Raw genomic sequence first — 17,039 nt, 5'->3', positions numbered from 1 at the left:
CTTCTCCCGGCCTCAGGACAGGCTCTTTAGCCTGTATAGGACATGCTCTTTAGCTTAGACAGGCTATTTAGCTTAAATATAGGAAAGGCTCTTTAGATTAGAATGTTATAGGTCTTGACAAGAGTTTCTATTATCTTGCAGCTGCCTTCATTTGTCCAAGCTAGAACATGACAGTGGCTTTCCCCTTCTCCTCCTTCTCCTCCAGACCACAGTTGAGAGTTCTGTCTGCTGTGATGGATTCAGCATTAAAGAGACCTTCCTCTATGCTTCCAAGTCGGGTCAAAGAGGCTTTTCCTGGAAATTGCCAGGAGTTCCTTGTTGAAGATTCTCTAGCCTTTAATTCTCTAGCCTGATGTTGAAAACGCGCATGCGCGTTTTCACCACCAGGGTGCGCTAACGCGCATGCGCAGCACCCGGGCCGCCTGCTCTTTCCCACCCCCATAGCCGGTCTTCAACCATAAAATGGTTGGGGACTGCTGCTCTAGGGAAATATGCCTTGGTTCAATAAGGTTTTAATGATCTTGATCAATGGCTCACAATTTCTTCCAGCACAGGTTCACCAGCAGTGATGAGCTAGAGTTAAATGGTAGCCTTCACAGCCTCAAGAATCTATCAGTGTTGTTCAGAGAAATCAAGTTAAAGCTTGCCCATAAAAGGATCAAACAGCATAACTGGTCTATTATACAACTGAAGTTAGAAGTCAGAACAGAACGGAGAGATTTTTATCAGCAAACAGTTGTGCAGAAATATCACAACTAGTTGCCAATTCCTGAGAATTTTGGAATTCCATCCTTTTCATTTCTAAATAACTGAGCTGATATGTAAAAATACTTTCTCTTTGCTATTATCTGCACATATGCTTTCAAATGAGCTCCATAATGTGTTCAATCAGGTTTGGCTCAAGTATTCTGGCAACAGTACTGGAGCTTGTCTACCAACCTTCTTCACTCTGTGATAAACCACAGAACTGTTTGTATGAAAGAAGACCCTGTAGAGTAACACTAGCAATCTCCGTTCAGTCCATTCCACCACCAGTAGAGTTAATGCTTAGGAATCTTAAATACTCCTACTACATAAAGAACTAAATAAAAATTTAATTTTATATCCCACCCTCCCTTGATAGCCCAGGGTAGGCAACAACATGGTTTTAAACATGACATTTACAATAAAACAGATTAATTTTAAAACATTAAAACCTTCTTATATCATTAATTCACTACCTCATTTGGGCTGGGATAGGGGTTCAAAGCCTTTGGAGGACAAATCTTTTTCCTATTTCAGCATTGTAGAATCTATCCAGTTTCATAAGCCCTCTAAGGCAGTGGTCCCAAATCCCCAGTCCGGGGACCGGTACCGGTTCGTGAATGAGCTAGTACCGGGCCGCGGCTCCTCCTCATCTTCCTCCCCAGCTGCTGCCTCAGGGGCTGCCCTGCCACTCTGCTGCTGGCTCACCTTTGGTGCTCTCCAGCAGCCGCCATGGCTGGGGCTCCCCCTTGGCGTGGCACTGCGCAGCTGCTCCTGGCAGTGGCCCCCAGGGGGCAGTGGGAAGTCAGGGGCGCCAGCGGGAAAGCAAGCGGATCAGGGCCTCGGGCGGCAGCGACGTCCCTCAGCAAAAGACTACCCCCCCCCCCGGGCCTCAGTAAAATTAGCAAGCGTTGACCGGTCCGCGGTGATGAAAAGGTTGCGGACCACTGCTCTAAGGGTAGACCATTTCAGTCAGTCTGCTGCTCCTACACTGAAGGAGCTTCACAACCACTTATAGTATGAACAAAAAAGGGTTTAATGATAGCATTGCATAGTAGCAAGACGGCTGATTATCTCCAGAACACCAGTTCTATAATGGTATCTAAGTCAGTGAAGGCCCCTTCTCCACGGGCCTGGTGGGCAAAATGAACGACACTGCTGTAAGGCTTCTTCATACTATGACGTTTTTACAAGCCTAAAATATCAGCCTTTGATTTCAGCTGTGTCCCCAGAGTGTAAGGGTCTGGGTATGGTGTGATGAATAGAAACACTCAGCTAACATGAAACCTACTGTGTTCCTGCCCGCCCCTGCCCCCCCCCCCAGCAAATGGAAGCTAGCAATCAGCAAGTGTAATCAAAGAGGATACATTTGGACAAGGAACTGTTTAATTCTTTTTCAGTCTGTTGGAAAATGTTTTTTTTAATATAATGATTGATGGCATGTATGTCGGATTTTTATTACAGGGTATCTATATACATAAAATTGTGACCGTACACCCTGACAAAATGCTGAAGGTTCCACAGCCTCCTATTGTTGGAATCTCCTCCCCTCAGGGCCAATTGCTGCTCTTGCTCAGGATTCTGCACTCCCCCCCCCTCTTCAGGCCTGCTATGAAGGAGGCCTCTAACAACCCCTGACTGAGGCGAGGGACGCATTTATGAGAGCAACACAGGGGAGTCTGTGAGCATGTATGTGCCTTCCTTTTGAAGGGGGAAAGCTTTCCTCTGCTGTCTAATGGTTGGCTGATAGGGAACACAGAGAAAAGCCCATTCTCACTTATAATACTGCTGTGGCCGGCCTCAACACTGGAGGGAAAAGGCAGCAAAGCCATGCATATCTCTTCTCCTCTATTTTCTCAACATTTGGGGTCTACCCTACAAGGTTGTTGTGCAAATGTAATTGGATGCTCTTGTGTGGGTTCTTTTGCCTCCTGTTTCATCTGCACAACAACCTCATGCAGTAGGCGCAAGTGTTTCAGCTCCACAACTGGCTGGTGAGTGCGCTCCCTCCCCCCTCCCTTCAGGTCTGCTGTGAAGGAACCTCTGACAGCCCCTGACTGAGGGGAGGGAAGCGTTTCTGAGAGCAATGCAGGGGAGTCTGTAGGCATGTCTGTGCATTTCTTTTTTGGGGGGGTGGGAATTTCCCCTTCTGCCTAACATAAAGTGACCAGAAATCTGGGGCCACAAGGTGGGATGCAGTGGCGGCAGGCGGTCAAGCCACATGTGGAGTATTTTGTGGAGTTCTGGAGAGTGAGCAGTGAAGGTGAACATGGGACTGGAGACCAATCCATATGAAGAAAAGGCTAGGGACTTAGAAATGTAGTTCAGCAGCGAAATCAGCTGCCTAGGTGAGCTCCTCCTCACTTGCAGTCTTCAGGTGATGGCTGGATGAACACTCTTCAGGGATGCTTTAGGCTGATACTGAATGGACTAGATGGCCCCTTCCAACTTTATAATGTTTCATCAAAAGCTAAACTTTTAAAGATGGGTGAGCAATGCAGTAAAAGTGACTGCATGCTCTGGTTTATTGCAAAAGGTTTGAACATAATATTGAGTTAGTAATCTGTACCTGTTACTCATTAGAACTTTTAGAAAGAATGGCTCTAGAGTGGCTTAAATGTATGATATTTGGAGTAATATAAAAGCAATACTGTGCAAATGAATAGCATTGCAAGATAATGTCAGAGTTTTCCTTTTTGGTTTTGGACATGGCTTGAATACATAATCAAGAGTGAACTACAGATTTTTTTTACTTCATTCAGCTTTCCTCAGTAAGTCTTACAACATTGTGCATAATATTAAGCCCCTTGTTGTATTGCAGATGGTTAAGGTGATTGTAAGCCGCTTTGAGATTCCTGGTAGAGAAAAGCGGCATATAAAAACCAACTCTTCTTCTTCTTCATCTGACCCACTAGACCTAAAAGCTTAATCATTTAATTGGTAAATACTAATAAAACTAGCAGCTCAGACTGTGTTAGGCAGATGTTCCCTCTGCCCCAAAGCCTGTTCTGTCATCATTTGAACTTCTGAGCTTTTTTTAAGGCTGGGGAGAGGGGTGATGTGGCTTTACATCAAAAACAATGGTGAGCTATTGCACACTGTGTATAATATTAAGTCCCTTATTTTATTGCAGACGGTTAGGGTGATTGTAAGCCGCTTTGAGATTCCTGGTAGAGAAAAGCGGCATATAAAAACCAACTCTTCTTCTTCTTCAGCTGACCCACTAGACCTAAAAGCTTAATCACTTAATTGGTATATACTAATAGAATCATAGAATCATAGAGTTGGAAGGGGCCATACAGGCCATCTAGTCCAACCCCCTGCTCAACGCAGGATCAGCCCAAAGCATCCTAAAGCATCCAAGAAAAGTTTGTATCCAACCTTTGTTTGAAGACTGCCAGTGAGGGGGAGCTCACCACCTCCTTAGGCAGCCTATTCCACTGCCTGAAATTTTTTTCCTGATATCTAGCCTATATCGCTGTACTTGTAGTTTAAACCCATTACTGCGCATCCTTTCCTCTGCAGCAAACTGGAACAGCATCCTGCCCTCCTCCATGTGACAACCTTTCAAATACTTAAAGAGGGCTATCATGTCCCCTCTCAACCTCCTTTTCTCCAGGCTGAACATTCCCAAGTCCCTCAACCTATCTTCAAAGCGCTTGGTCCCTTGGCCCCAGATCATCTTCATCGCTCTCCTCTATACCCATTCAATTTTATCTACGTCCTTCTTGAAGTGAGGCCTCCAGAACTGCACACAGTACTCCAGGTGTGGTCTGACCAGTGCCGTATACAATGGGATTATGACATCTTGTGATTTTGATGTGATGCCCCTGTTGATACAGCCCAAAATGGCATTCACCTTTTTTACCGCTGCATCACACTGCCTGCTCATGTTTAGTTTACAATCCACAAGTACCCCAAGGTCTCGTTCACACACAGTGTTACCTAGAAGCGTATCCCCCATCCAATAGGCATTTTTCATTTTTCTGACCCAGATGCAGAACTTTACACTTATCTTTATTAAATTGCATCTTGTTCTCATTTGCCCATTTTTCCATTGTGTTCAGATCTCGTTGAACTGTCTCTATCTTCTGGAGTATTTGCCAGTCTTCCCAATTTGGTGTCATCTGCAAACTTGATGAGTAGTCCTTCCACCCCCTCATCTAGATCATTAATAAATATGTTAAAAATACCGGACCGAGCACCAAGCCCTGAGGTACCCCGCTATTCACCTCCCTCCAGTCTGATGAAACACCATTGACAACGACTCTTTGAGTGCGGTTCTCTAACCAATTCCCTATCCACCTAACTATCTGAAAATCCAAATTGCAGTCCTTCAATTTATCCATCAGAACATCATGGGTAACCTTATCAAAAGCTTTACTAAAATCCAAGTAAACGACATCAACCGAATTTCCACGATCAAGCAAACCTGTTACTTGATCAAAAAAGGAAACCAGGTTGGTCTGACAGGACATGTTGGAGACAAATCCATGCTGACTTCCTTGGATCACCAAATTGTCCTCCAGATGTTTGCAGATCGCTCCCTTTAATATCTGCTCCATTATCTTCCCCACAACAGAGGTCAGACTCACTGGTCTGTAGTTTCCCAGGTCATCCTTCCTCCCTTTTTTGAAGATCGGAATAATCTCTTCCAGTCCTCTGGTGCAGGAGCCCAGACTGCATGAGGCAGATGTTCCCTCTGCCCCAAAGCCTGTTCTGTCATCATTTGATCTTCTGAGCTTTTTCTAAGGCAGGGGAGAGGGGTGATGTGGCTTTACATCAAAAAGGACGGTGAGCTATTGAAATGGTAACACAAAAAGGGTTTTATGTTGCTCAATGTGTGAAGAACATGTAAATATTTACAAACCAGATGTAATGAGGTATTTTGTCCAGTTTGCAGCTTTAGATGCAGGAGAGAACTACAGGCTACTAAGATCATTCGGTCATGGCAAGTCATCACTTAGTAGTGTGCTAAATGCCCCAATGTTCTAAGGATTTTCAGCTTCAAGGCAGCAGCTTTTCGTGCTTTTATTTTTAAACTAAAATTGGCCATAAATTTTAGAGCTGGGGAAAGTTGTATCTATATCAGCTAGGGAAGTAATTTGTTTGTTTGTTTGTTGTTTGTGGTTTGGATGGTTGGTTGCTTGGTTGGTCGGACTGATGGACAGATATATATATATATATATATATATATATATATATATATATATTTAAATACTGTCCCTCTAGGAAAACGGTTGGGGGGGGTTATGTGGTTTAAAATACAATAAAACAATAAGATAATAGCAGTAGAAATAAACTAAACTTATAAAATTTACAACATTTACAAAACTGTAATCAGTAACTATTGCACCAGCCATTACTATTAGTGATATAGTTACCAGATATTAAACTTGGAGTCAGAGAGGAAGAAAGGGGGGGTCAGGAGGGAGGCTTGAGATTCTATTGGATAGTTTGGCTTGGACTAAGGGAGTTGAATAGGGTTGCCACCCTCCAGGTGGCAGTTGGGTATGCTATGTATGTGGACATTCTGCACAACTTGCTAATATGCAAATGATGGCTTGAAAGCCACCCAATCACTAACTGTTACAGACTCTAATAAGGGACCAATCGGGGGAGCTTGTTAAGGGCCAATCAGGTTCCTCCATTAAGGGCCAGTCAGAGCCCTTGGTGGACTGCATGAATTGTACATGCATAGAAGTGCGGCCATGCGCGTTTGTGACCGTGCATGGTGCAAGCGCGCATGCGCTGACCTGCTGCGCGTGCGTGGCCATGCGATCGCCCTCCCCACCACTGCCGGTCCGCAGCCTTAGAAAGGTTGCGGACCACTGCTCAATCCCATCCAAACCATGGCCCTTGCATGTTAACAAAATGGTTTTAAATACTCTTGGTGGCTGTAAAAATCAGATCCAAAATGACAAGTGTCTGTTTCTGCTCTGAAACATTTTGCTAATGATTGCTTAAGAATTTCACTATAAAATGTTTCACTCCTTCAAAAGGTATTTTAAAATGTTAACTGTAAGTCATCATTGTTATTGAGGATTATTCTCAAGGATTGTCTTTTAAAAATGCCTATTAAATACCATTCTCAAGCCTGAAGGTAGAAAGAGGGCTGTGCCATTCTGGGCCTAGTTGTGCAATCGGATTTATGGGAAACATGTATGTGAATTAACCTTAGGCAGTGTAGAAGGGCCAGTAAATTATTTCGTTTAAGCTTGAATGAGAGGAATAATTAAGCTAGTAGCTTTTTGGTATTTTAAAACTGACTTTTGTAACTAATCTTTGTCCTTCATGTTGTGTTTTGCCAGTTTTAAATCTGTAACAATAGAGAAGCAGGGAGAGTAGCAAGAAGAATTTATCATATGATTTTGTGAGAGACTTCAAATTCTAAATAAGCAAACTCTTTGGATTAAAATTTCTTTATTAGAAATGCAAGCATCTACATTGAAGGCATAGTCAGAACTGGCTTACAAATTATAGGATAGGAGATATAGGGCTCAAGGGGGCTCCCCCTCCCCTGGGAACTCAAACCAGGCACAGTTAAAAAGAAATCATAATTTGGAGATAATAGTCCACGCATCAAGGGACGGGAAGATGTGGGAACTAAAGAAACCAAACGGGGAGGTAAATAGAGGGCAATAAGGGAGACAAGGTGAAGAATGTTTGAGGAGGTTGGTATGCATAAAATACAAAGGCAGGAAATCAACCTTGCAGTGTCAAACGAAAACATCTGGATTACATCAGAGCATACAGATCAGGCTAGATGGACAGGCTAAATCACAGCAGAGATATAATCATGGCAGAAATACATGGGGGTTTCTGACTGATTTCTCCCTAATTATGGGAAGCAACAGCTAAAATGGATAGAGACAAAGCTGGACAATAGCCTGAGAGAAATCTTGTTGTGGCTTAAAGTGAAACTCACAGCTAAAAATAATGCAAGACAATATAGTATAATGCAATAAAACTGGGTTACAGAATTGGAGAATGCAGTAGAAGACTGAACTGTATATCCAATATAGTAGAATTACAGTATGCAATGATAATTAGAGAACAATGCAACAAAATAGTATGCTATAAACAGTGAGCTGTGTACCACAGAAACTTTTCAGATAGAATTTCACAGACACATTTGTGAATAGGCAGGTTTGTGGTACTGTACTGCTTTCTGAGGGACTTTTGTTATTTCAAACTTTTTCAGAGTTCTTGGATGACTGGAAATCTAGTTGTCTAGTTGTCTTCAGCCCCATATTGTTACAGTAACTGTAACAGATTCCACAGAGATTTTATTTTCCCTCTTCTTGCTCTGCAGAGTCTTTGTTATATGTCTGTAGACTGGATTTGTTGGATCTGAATGAAACAGTGTACAAGGTGACTCCCCAAAGAGAAGAACGTAACCAGAGCCTGCTGGATCTGATCAGTGGTCCATCTAGTCCCGTGTACTGTTTCACATGGTGGCCAACCAGTTATGTCTAACCTCTTTTAATACCATCTATGCTTGTGCCACTATGTCCACTAGCTTGAATTCCACAGTTTAAATGATCCTGAAGATGGAAAGGGTGTAATATATTGTGTAAAAACAAGTCAGAAAAGGAATTTCAGATTTCAGTGTTGTGCCTGATCACATTTGTAATCTGTAAAGCTGGCCTTGATGTGGCAGAATTCATTCTGTAAACATTAAGCCAGTGTTCCAACACCTATGCGTCTGTTGGTCTTCCTTCACATCACTTGTTGATCCATAAAATCTTAAAACTTTAGTATTCTAAATATCTACCAATATTTTAAAGATTAATGTTCTCCCTTTAACAGCACATATACCATAACTGAGAATACTTCGTTGGGTTTCCCAATTCAAGATGACAGGTACATAGGAAAAGGTGTCCTCGGTGGGTGGGTTGTCTCATTACATGGCTCTTACTTCCTGGAAAGGAACCTTTTGTTTCATAATCTTACAGGTGTACTGTTAGGCTAATAGAAAGTGTCTACTTGGACAAAGGCTGCAATATGAAGGTTGTTTGCATTTGCAGATACTTACTGTAAAGGTAGAATCTTGCTGGGGCAGAAGTGGTCTCCTAGAAAGAGAAATAATTAGCTAAGATTCCTAGGTGAATAAAGGAGCTGATTGGGAGACAGGAAGAAAATGGGGGTGGAGACTTGCTGGGGTTAGACTGAAACTTGGGGTTGTGCAGTTGGAGGGAACACTTATGGAAAGGTGAATTGTGATAATCAGTAGATGAAGTTTGGAGCTATGCCATCACCTGTGAGGTTAAAAACATAATACAGATTCATCAGTTTGAAACAGTATTTTCCCTTTTTCCAATCCATGCTTCCCCCAGCAACATCACTGCTGTGTGAATAGTAGTTTTCAACATTATTCATAACTAGAAACTAAGCCCGCTGTACTTTAAAGACAGCGGGCGCAAGAGGCCGATAGAGTTGGGCGGGGTGGCTGCACAACTTGGCGGCGGGCAGGCCGCGCACCCGAGATCGGGGATGGTCCGGCCTGTGTGGCTCTGGCGGCGTCTGCTGCCTCCTGCATGTCTGGCCCCAGGGCAGCACCTACCTGAGGTGTAGGAGGGCAGCCTCGAAATGGTGGGCGGCGGGAGACAGTAGAGGAGGTCATTGTTCTGGGGCTGGGGCCGCTGCCACAGTTGCTGCCATTGCATCTGGCGCCAGCAGTTGCTGTGGCCTCCGTTGGGCTGTGTGCCGCTGAAGGTGGTTCCGGCGCTGTTGCTGGGGCGGGAGCGGGTGGCAGGCGCTCTCTGGTTGGCGGGCCGGCAGCGACGTGCCGTCTTTGGAGGCAGGGTGGCCGGAGCCGTTGGCGGTGCTGGTGCAGCCGCCGGCGGGGCCGCAGCCATGGAGGAAGGCAGCACTGGCTCGGGCGCTGTTGGCGGCGCGGCCGCAGGCCCGGGCGCGGCCACTGGTTCTCAGTAGCCTGTTGGGGCTGTGAGGAGGCCCTGTGTTTGCGGCTGGGGCCGCCGCCGGGTCCTTCTTGATGTGCGGGCAGTCGGCGACCTGCCGTCTCCGAGGCTAGCAAGGAAATGGCGGCCAGCCGCATGCGGGCGATATGGGGGGGGGCGGATCAGTCCGGCGGCAAGGGACCAATCGTGAGCTGCCATTTCCGGGGGAAGGGGCCTATCGGCACCCTTCCTCATCACGGACAGGGCCCGCCCTCAGGGCCCTTAACAAATTATTTAGTCTGCTCCGCTAGGAGCGGTTAAAGATGTCCACATTGATCCTGCTGTCTATGGTGCGTGTACTAAGCTTGTGGAAAATAAAATTAATGCAATACAAGGAATAAAAGAAAACACCAAAAAGAGGTAATTTGAACGGTATTACTGAATGTACCCCCCCGCACACGCACACACACACGCAAAATCAATTTCAAGCAGTCATCAATCCACTACTGATGTTAAGATATATTCATTTAAATAGAGGTGTTACATATATCCACAAATCAAAATAGATTAGAACATACACACCCTATCTACCTACCAGAAAGGGCCCTGGGAAGCTATTATTTACCCTGTTGAACTAATCCTGCAAATAAGCTTGAACAATGTGTATACTTTGTTCCTGATCCAATGGGGCCCTCCCATGATGGAGAAATTACTTTAAAAAAACCCTGTCAGAATCACTGATTGGAAAATTCATGGCAAAGTTCTAGTTCTGCCCTAAATGCTGAAACTTTTTTACTATTTGAAGCAGAGCTTACAAATGGACAACTTTTTGTGCAGTTTTCGTTTATGCAAGTGTATTTAATGTTGTATTTGGAATCATAGAATCATAGAGTTGGAAGGTATCTCTAGGGTCATCTAGTCCAACCCCCTGCAGAATGCAGGAAATTCACAACTACCAGCTTATCACAGTGACTCTAATTACATGTTGAGAATATTACCCCCCCCAAAAAAAAAACACCCCAGAATCCCTGGCCAGTCCCCAATACAAAACAATCAAAGCTACAACAGTAACTGTCCTACTCTTATAACCCAAACACAGCAGACAAAGAGGAAGGATAATAAATGTGAAGAGGAAATGGAGATTGCGTGTAAAAAAGAAGGAACTTTAATATATATCCCAAAACAAAATTAACAGAAACATAATTCCCAAGAATTCAAAGCAGATGCTGTTGAACTTAGTATAAACATCAAACCTATTTAATACCATGTAGTCTGATTGCTCAGGCCAGAGGTTCATCTGTCCAAGTTTGGGTATAGGATTGAGTATGTGCAGTCATCATAAAGTAACATAATATATAGGTATGGGTTTAGCAATGTGCAAGTGAGATAAATTTATTTTAATTACCAAATTTGTATGCTGCCTTTGTGCTCTTAAAAGGGCTACCAAAGTGGCTAACAATTTTAAACAGACATAGTGAAACCACATTTTAAGCCACTGAAGTCAACCCCCTCCAAAATCCACATCAGAGTAAAACTGTGCATGTGTATACATACATACATACATACATACATACATACATACATACATACATACATACATACATACATACATACATACATACATAAGGTAAAGGTAAAGGTATCCCCTGTGTAAGCACCGAGTCATGTCTGACCCTTGGGGTGACGCCCTCCAGCGTTTTCATGGAAGACCCAATACGGGGTGGTTTGCCAGTGCCTTCCCCAGTCATTACCATTTACCCCCCAGCAAGCTGGGTACTCATTTTACCAACCTCGGAAGGATGGAAGGCTGAGTCAACCTTGAGCCGGCTGCTGGGATTGAACTCCCAGTCTCAGAGCTTTCAGACTGCATATCTGCTGCATTACCACTCTGCGCCACAAGAGGCTCTACATACATACATAGACAAATATAATAAGTAATATATAATATCTCTAACACTTAGCTGTATTAATATTTGCACAGAGGCCTCCTGAGCGGAACCTGTCCGGCCTCTGCTTGAGGTCCCTTGGAATGTTACGGGCCAGTCAGGACATACACAGTAAAGCTGTGCACGTCCTGATTGGCCCGGCCCCGCTTGCACTCGCCCCCAACAAACCAGGCCATTCTGTGCCTGGATGCTACTCACAGTCAGAGTAGTTCAGCAGTGGAATAGGCTGCCTAAGGAGGTGGTGACATGCAAAAGGTCACATCAAAGTCACAAGATGTCATAGTCCCATTGTATATGGCACTGGTCAGACCACACCTGGAGTACTGTGTGCAGTTCTGGAGGCCTCACTTCAAGAAGGACGTAGATAAAATTGAAAGGGTACAGAGGAGAGCGACGAAGATGATCTGGGGCCAAGGGACCAAGCTATATGAAGATAGGTTGAGGGACTTGGGAATGTTCAGCCTGGAGAAAAGGAGGTTGAGAGGGGACATGATAGCCCTCTTTAAGTATTTGAAAGGTTGTCACTTGGAGGAGGGCAGGATGCTGTTTCCGTTGGCTACAGAGGAGAGGACACGCAGTAATGGGTTTAAACTACAAGTACAACGATATAGGCTAGATATCAGGGGGGAAAATTTTTCAGTCAGAGTAGTTCAGCAGTGGAATAGGCTGCCTAAGGAGGAAGTGAGCTCCCCCTCACTGGCAGTCTTCAAGCAAAGGTTGGATACACACTTTTCTTGGATGCTTTAGGATGCTTAGGGCTGATCCTGCATTGAGCAGGGGGTTGGACTAGATGGCCTGTATGGCCCCTTCCAACTCTATGATTCTATGATTCTATGTTTGGGTCACCCGCTTACCCTGGGGGGAGAGCCTAAGCTCAACTGTTCTACCACTGAGCCACAGTTGTTCTCCAGACATTGACCAGATGTTGTTTGCACAGGATCTTGCACAGGCAGAAATGCAAGCCAATATGTTACACTTAGGACAAGTTTCTATAACTCATTCTTTCATCTCAGCTTCTGTGTGTCCTTTTGTGCAAGTGGAAATTTTGTATTGGATCCAATCCATAGTCTTCCCCCCCCCATTTAATTTCTTTAATTATTACTATTTCTACTTAACAAGGCCTTTTCATTACATTGCATGTGTAGCTCTGATACAAGTTCATCCCCCCCCCCCCCATTGGATAGCATTGTTTTGCTCATTGGCATAAGTAATTCTAAAACTGGTCCTGAAGATCTCTGAAAAGCACACAAGAGTAATCCAGGTCTGAATAACTGCAAATAAATAGAATTTGTGATAGAAATTTAGGGCTGTTGAAGCTGATTGTTAGCAAGCCAGTTGAATTTCAGCACTCATAAATCCCTGAGTGTAATCAATGGGACGTAAAAGTACTTAGGCTTGGCTGAATTGCTTCTACTAATACATTAGCCATAAATCTTCTTGTGCTCTCGTTTTGTTCTCAGTTTAATTGCAGGACTAACCTAAATTTTGTTCAGATAACTTTAATTTATTTCAGGCATTTACACCCATAGTTATTTAGCATTGCTGTTGGGCTTTTAGGGCAGTTCTTTCATTAAAATGTATATAGAAACAGTAAACTAGACATTTAAATTTGTTTTTTAACCTCTCTGATGTACTGTGGAAGGATGGTTTATAAGAGAGGCTACTTTAAAAAAATAGTCTAGTGCTTACACTTATGGTGCTTAGGAACTGTTAAGAGTGTAAACTAGTTTATTGTTACAAACCAGGGTGTAGTATTTTGTCACATGATGTAATTTAGTATTCCTTATCCCCATATTTTCTTTGTGTAAATTTAATTATTCACACATTGCGAATCAAACGTAACTTGCTCCTACATGCGTACATATTTTTGAGGCAAGAGATAAACTTGTTTGTTCATTGTGGTGTGGGGGCAGAATTTGTTAATAGGAGACCTTCATGTTTTGTTGAATGAGTACTTGCTGAACCAGGTCAGGAATGGGAATTTTTAACTAGAAATCATATTAAATAAACTTGCTATGTTTAATAAATGGAGAAAATGAGGATATTTGTGCGTGTATTGCTAAATGTTAAACTCAGCCATGGAGATACTGGCTGTTTTTCCCTTAGCTATTTTTGGAGGAAGGACTGACATTAATTTTGTTTGCAGAACTGTGTATTGGCAAAATGTTGTGGGATCTAAATATCCATATCTTTCCTTTCAGATATACTAAGCCACTAACATTTGCTGACTGCATAAGTGATGAGTTACCATTGGGATGGGAAGAGGCATATGACCCTCAAGTTGGACTCTATTACATTGACCATAACACCAGTAAGTGTGAAGTGATTTTGTGTAGCAGTGTGAACATATTTATTTTACTTTTTTATATTTATATACCTCATTCCCCTGAGTCTCAGGGCGGGTTACATGGAACTGGGGAAAAACAGTACAAATAACATGGTATATTGAACAATAACAATTCAGTCAGAACAGAAGAACAATATAATAATGGAACAAACATGATGAAAACATCCATTTAACTGTAACATACTCATGGCCCCGTGTGATGGATATATTGGTGGTGGTTTTCACGGGAGAGGGCTCAGGGGCTAATGGGACGTGATTGAATTCAGGTTGACTTCAACCAAATGCCTGGTGGAAGAGCTCCCTTTTGCAAGCCCTGAAGAACTGTTTAAGTTCCACTAGGGCTTGTATCTCCTCCAGGGGTTCATTCCACCAGGTGGTGGCCAGGATGGAAAAAGTTCTCACACTGGTTGAGGTCAAGCGAGCTGCCTTGGGGCCAGGGATCACCAGGGAGTTGGTAGTAGCAGAGTGTAAGGCTCTTTGAGGTGTGTAGGCAGAGAAGTGATCCCTTGTGTATACTGGGCTCAGACCACAGAAGGCCTTAAAGGTGATTACCAGAACCTTAAGCCTGATCTGGAATTTGACTGGAAGCCAGTGCAGTTGTTGAAGGGTCGAGTGTGGGATCTCCAGGGTGTTTCTGTGAGGACCCTGGCTGCAGCGTTCTGGACCAGTTGCTTTTTCTGGGCAAGCCTGCGGAAAGCAAGTTACAGAAGTCTAGTCTAGAGGTGACCATCGTGTGGATCACTGTGGCTAGGTGTTCTGAGGCCAAGTAGGGAGCTGAGGCCAAGCACATAGATACATGTTGTAGGGTTAAATATGAAATAATATTTTAGGATTGGTAGTGGAAGTAGATTATATTTTTCCCAGTATTCTTGTAATATGTTTTGCTAACATGATTACTCTTAGCATACCTTCTTACTGAGAGGTGCTATGAATCCTTTCAGTTTTTCAGCCTAGAAATTGGCTTAACATATTTTTTGCCACCAATCCGGTCTGATTTGATGAAACAAGATGCACGGAAGACCTGTGAGTCGAAGCGGCATATTCATTTGCTACAGGTCTAGTTTGTATATTACCTTTAGTATTATCTTCAACTTGTCTTTCATGAGAGCATTCTACTCTCTGATAGACAGTTGAGATTTTTTTTAGTTAATAAGAAATAAACAAGAGAGATTTTTGAGATTTCATTTGGTGATTTCAGATGGCTAACATCTTACTACTGTTTCTTTATATTATATTAATTTTGTTTATTTACTCTGATGATGCCTTACACCTTCAATTGAGTCACTGATTTCTGGACAGAATATGGACATAATTTTAGCCATTTTGAAATTTAATCATGTTCTTCACTTCCTTCTCAACATTTGCTGCTTCATCAAAATCCCCCCCCCCCAGATGTCCTTGATTTTAGGAAATGAAGTTACTTCCTCTGTTACAAGAATAAATACCAATCCCTCATGATCTACATATTTATATTTTCATGTATTTATAGAACCGTGGATTTCTTCTTTGAGTAAGGTAGATTTTTAAAAGTAACATTATTAAAAATTGAAAAAATTAACAATATTTGTCGTAGTCCTGCTTTGTGGATATTTTGATTGAAAGGGAATGTATATAAATTAAAAGTAAAAAATAGATCTGGTGTTCAGATCTTGAGGCAGTGTTGGCAACAGGAGAGTATAAATCACAAAGATTATTATACAAGAGCACTTATAAAATCTCAATAAAATACTGGCTAGTTCTATGGTGCTGCCTTATTTGGAATGTTCTGTAGAGTTCTGGTTACTGTATCTCAAAAAAGATATAGCAGAGCTGGAAAAAGTACAGAGGAGGGCAACGAAGATGATTAGAGGATTGGAGCACTTTGTGTATGAGGAAAGGCTGAAGAGTCTGAGACTTTTGCATTTAGAAAAGAGACAATGAAGAAATGGACATGATAGAGGTTTATAAAATTATGCATGGGGTTGAGAAAGCTGAGAATGAGAAATTTTCTCCCTCTCTCAAAATACTAGAACTTAAGGGCATCCAATGAAGCTGATTCAGGACCGACTAAGGAAGTACTGCTTTAGTATCATTTAGTGTTGCTCTGAGGCTACCATGTATTTCTAAAGAGAATAATACAATGTTTTCATCCTACATAATTGACTTGCTGCCTACACTAATATTTACAAAAGTTGACAAGTACTACTGACAATGTAACCCTATGCAGACTTACCGTAGTCTAAAATCAATGGTCAGACTATAATAATTCTATGTAAGGTTGCACTATGAATATGTTATTGAGGAATGCTTTTACATTTGTGCTCTTCCTTCCTTTATATTTTATATTTTTACCCCACCGAAAAGTGGGCTCAGAGTGACTTACAAGAATTAAAACCATAGTTAAAACACGAAGAACATATATAAAAGTTTAAAAAAATTAAGAGCCATTCCCACCCAACCCACCCAGTATGGTGATCATGTAAAACAGGTGAAACGCTTGAAATCATTAATGAAAATCAAGGAGCCGGGGCAAGGTCCTGCCCCTCTCAAATCCTCGTCAGAAAAAGATAGTTTTGCAGGTCTGTGAAACTTTTGAAGAGACTGCAGGGTCTGAATTTTCATTGGGAAAGCATTCCAGAAAGTCGGGTCGAGGACTGAAAATGCCCTAGGCCTTGGGCCCCACTAAAACCATCTTCCCACGTTGTTCCCAGTTGGCAAGGGGTACCTCTGCTTCGGGCTGATGCCATGGCAGGGACTCCAGGGCGCCATCTGGGATCGTTTACAAAGCACGGTCTGCTGACCGTGTTTTTGTGGTTTCTTCCTCATGTCAGGCCAACGCTCCTGCTGGAGTTGTGTTAATAAAAGCTGTGGCCTTTTATTCACTCCAAAAGAAAATGGTGTTGCGTCTTCCTTGCTGCCTACACTGCAATCCTGCCAGGCCTTGTTGATCACAACTGGGCCTATTTCAAGCTAGGAATCATCATCAGGCTAGACCCCTTAGAGCGTAACACTCTCCTTAGGGTTTATGGGAGAATATGGTCTCAAAGGTATGATGGCTGCAGACCACGTACAGCCTTTAAGGTCAAAACCTTGAGTGTAGTCTTATACCAGATCTGTGGA

The 17,039-nt window shown here is 42.9% G+C and overlaps 1 protein-coding gene across 2 annotated transcripts in view; it reads left to right on the top strand.

Annotated features, from left to right (window-relative positions):
- The window catches only part of WWC1 (WW and C2 domain containing 1), a 126,303-nt gene that overhangs the window by 54,230 nt on the left and 55,034 nt on the right, over positions 1 to 17,039 (top strand). For both annotated transcript variants that reach the window (XM_077327158.1, XM_077327157.1), the window contains exon 2: positions 13,795 to 13,904. In XM_077327158.1, the coding sequence (XP_077183273.1) occupies positions 13,795 to 13,904 (110 nt within the window). The remainder of the gene's footprint in view (positions 1 to 13,794; positions 13,905 to 17,039) is intronic.

The sequence above is a fragment of the Paroedura picta genome, chromosome 3 (genome assembly GCF_049243985.1).
Source record: "Paroedura picta isolate Pp20150507F chromosome 3, Ppicta_v3.0, whole genome shotgun sequence".
Taxonomy (NCBI): Eukaryota; Metazoa; Chordata; class Lepidosauria; order Squamata; family Gekkonidae; genus Paroedura; species Paroedura picta.
The sequence above is the reverse complement of the archived record's forward strand: the minus strand, read 5'-3'. Positions and strand labels throughout refer to the sequence as shown.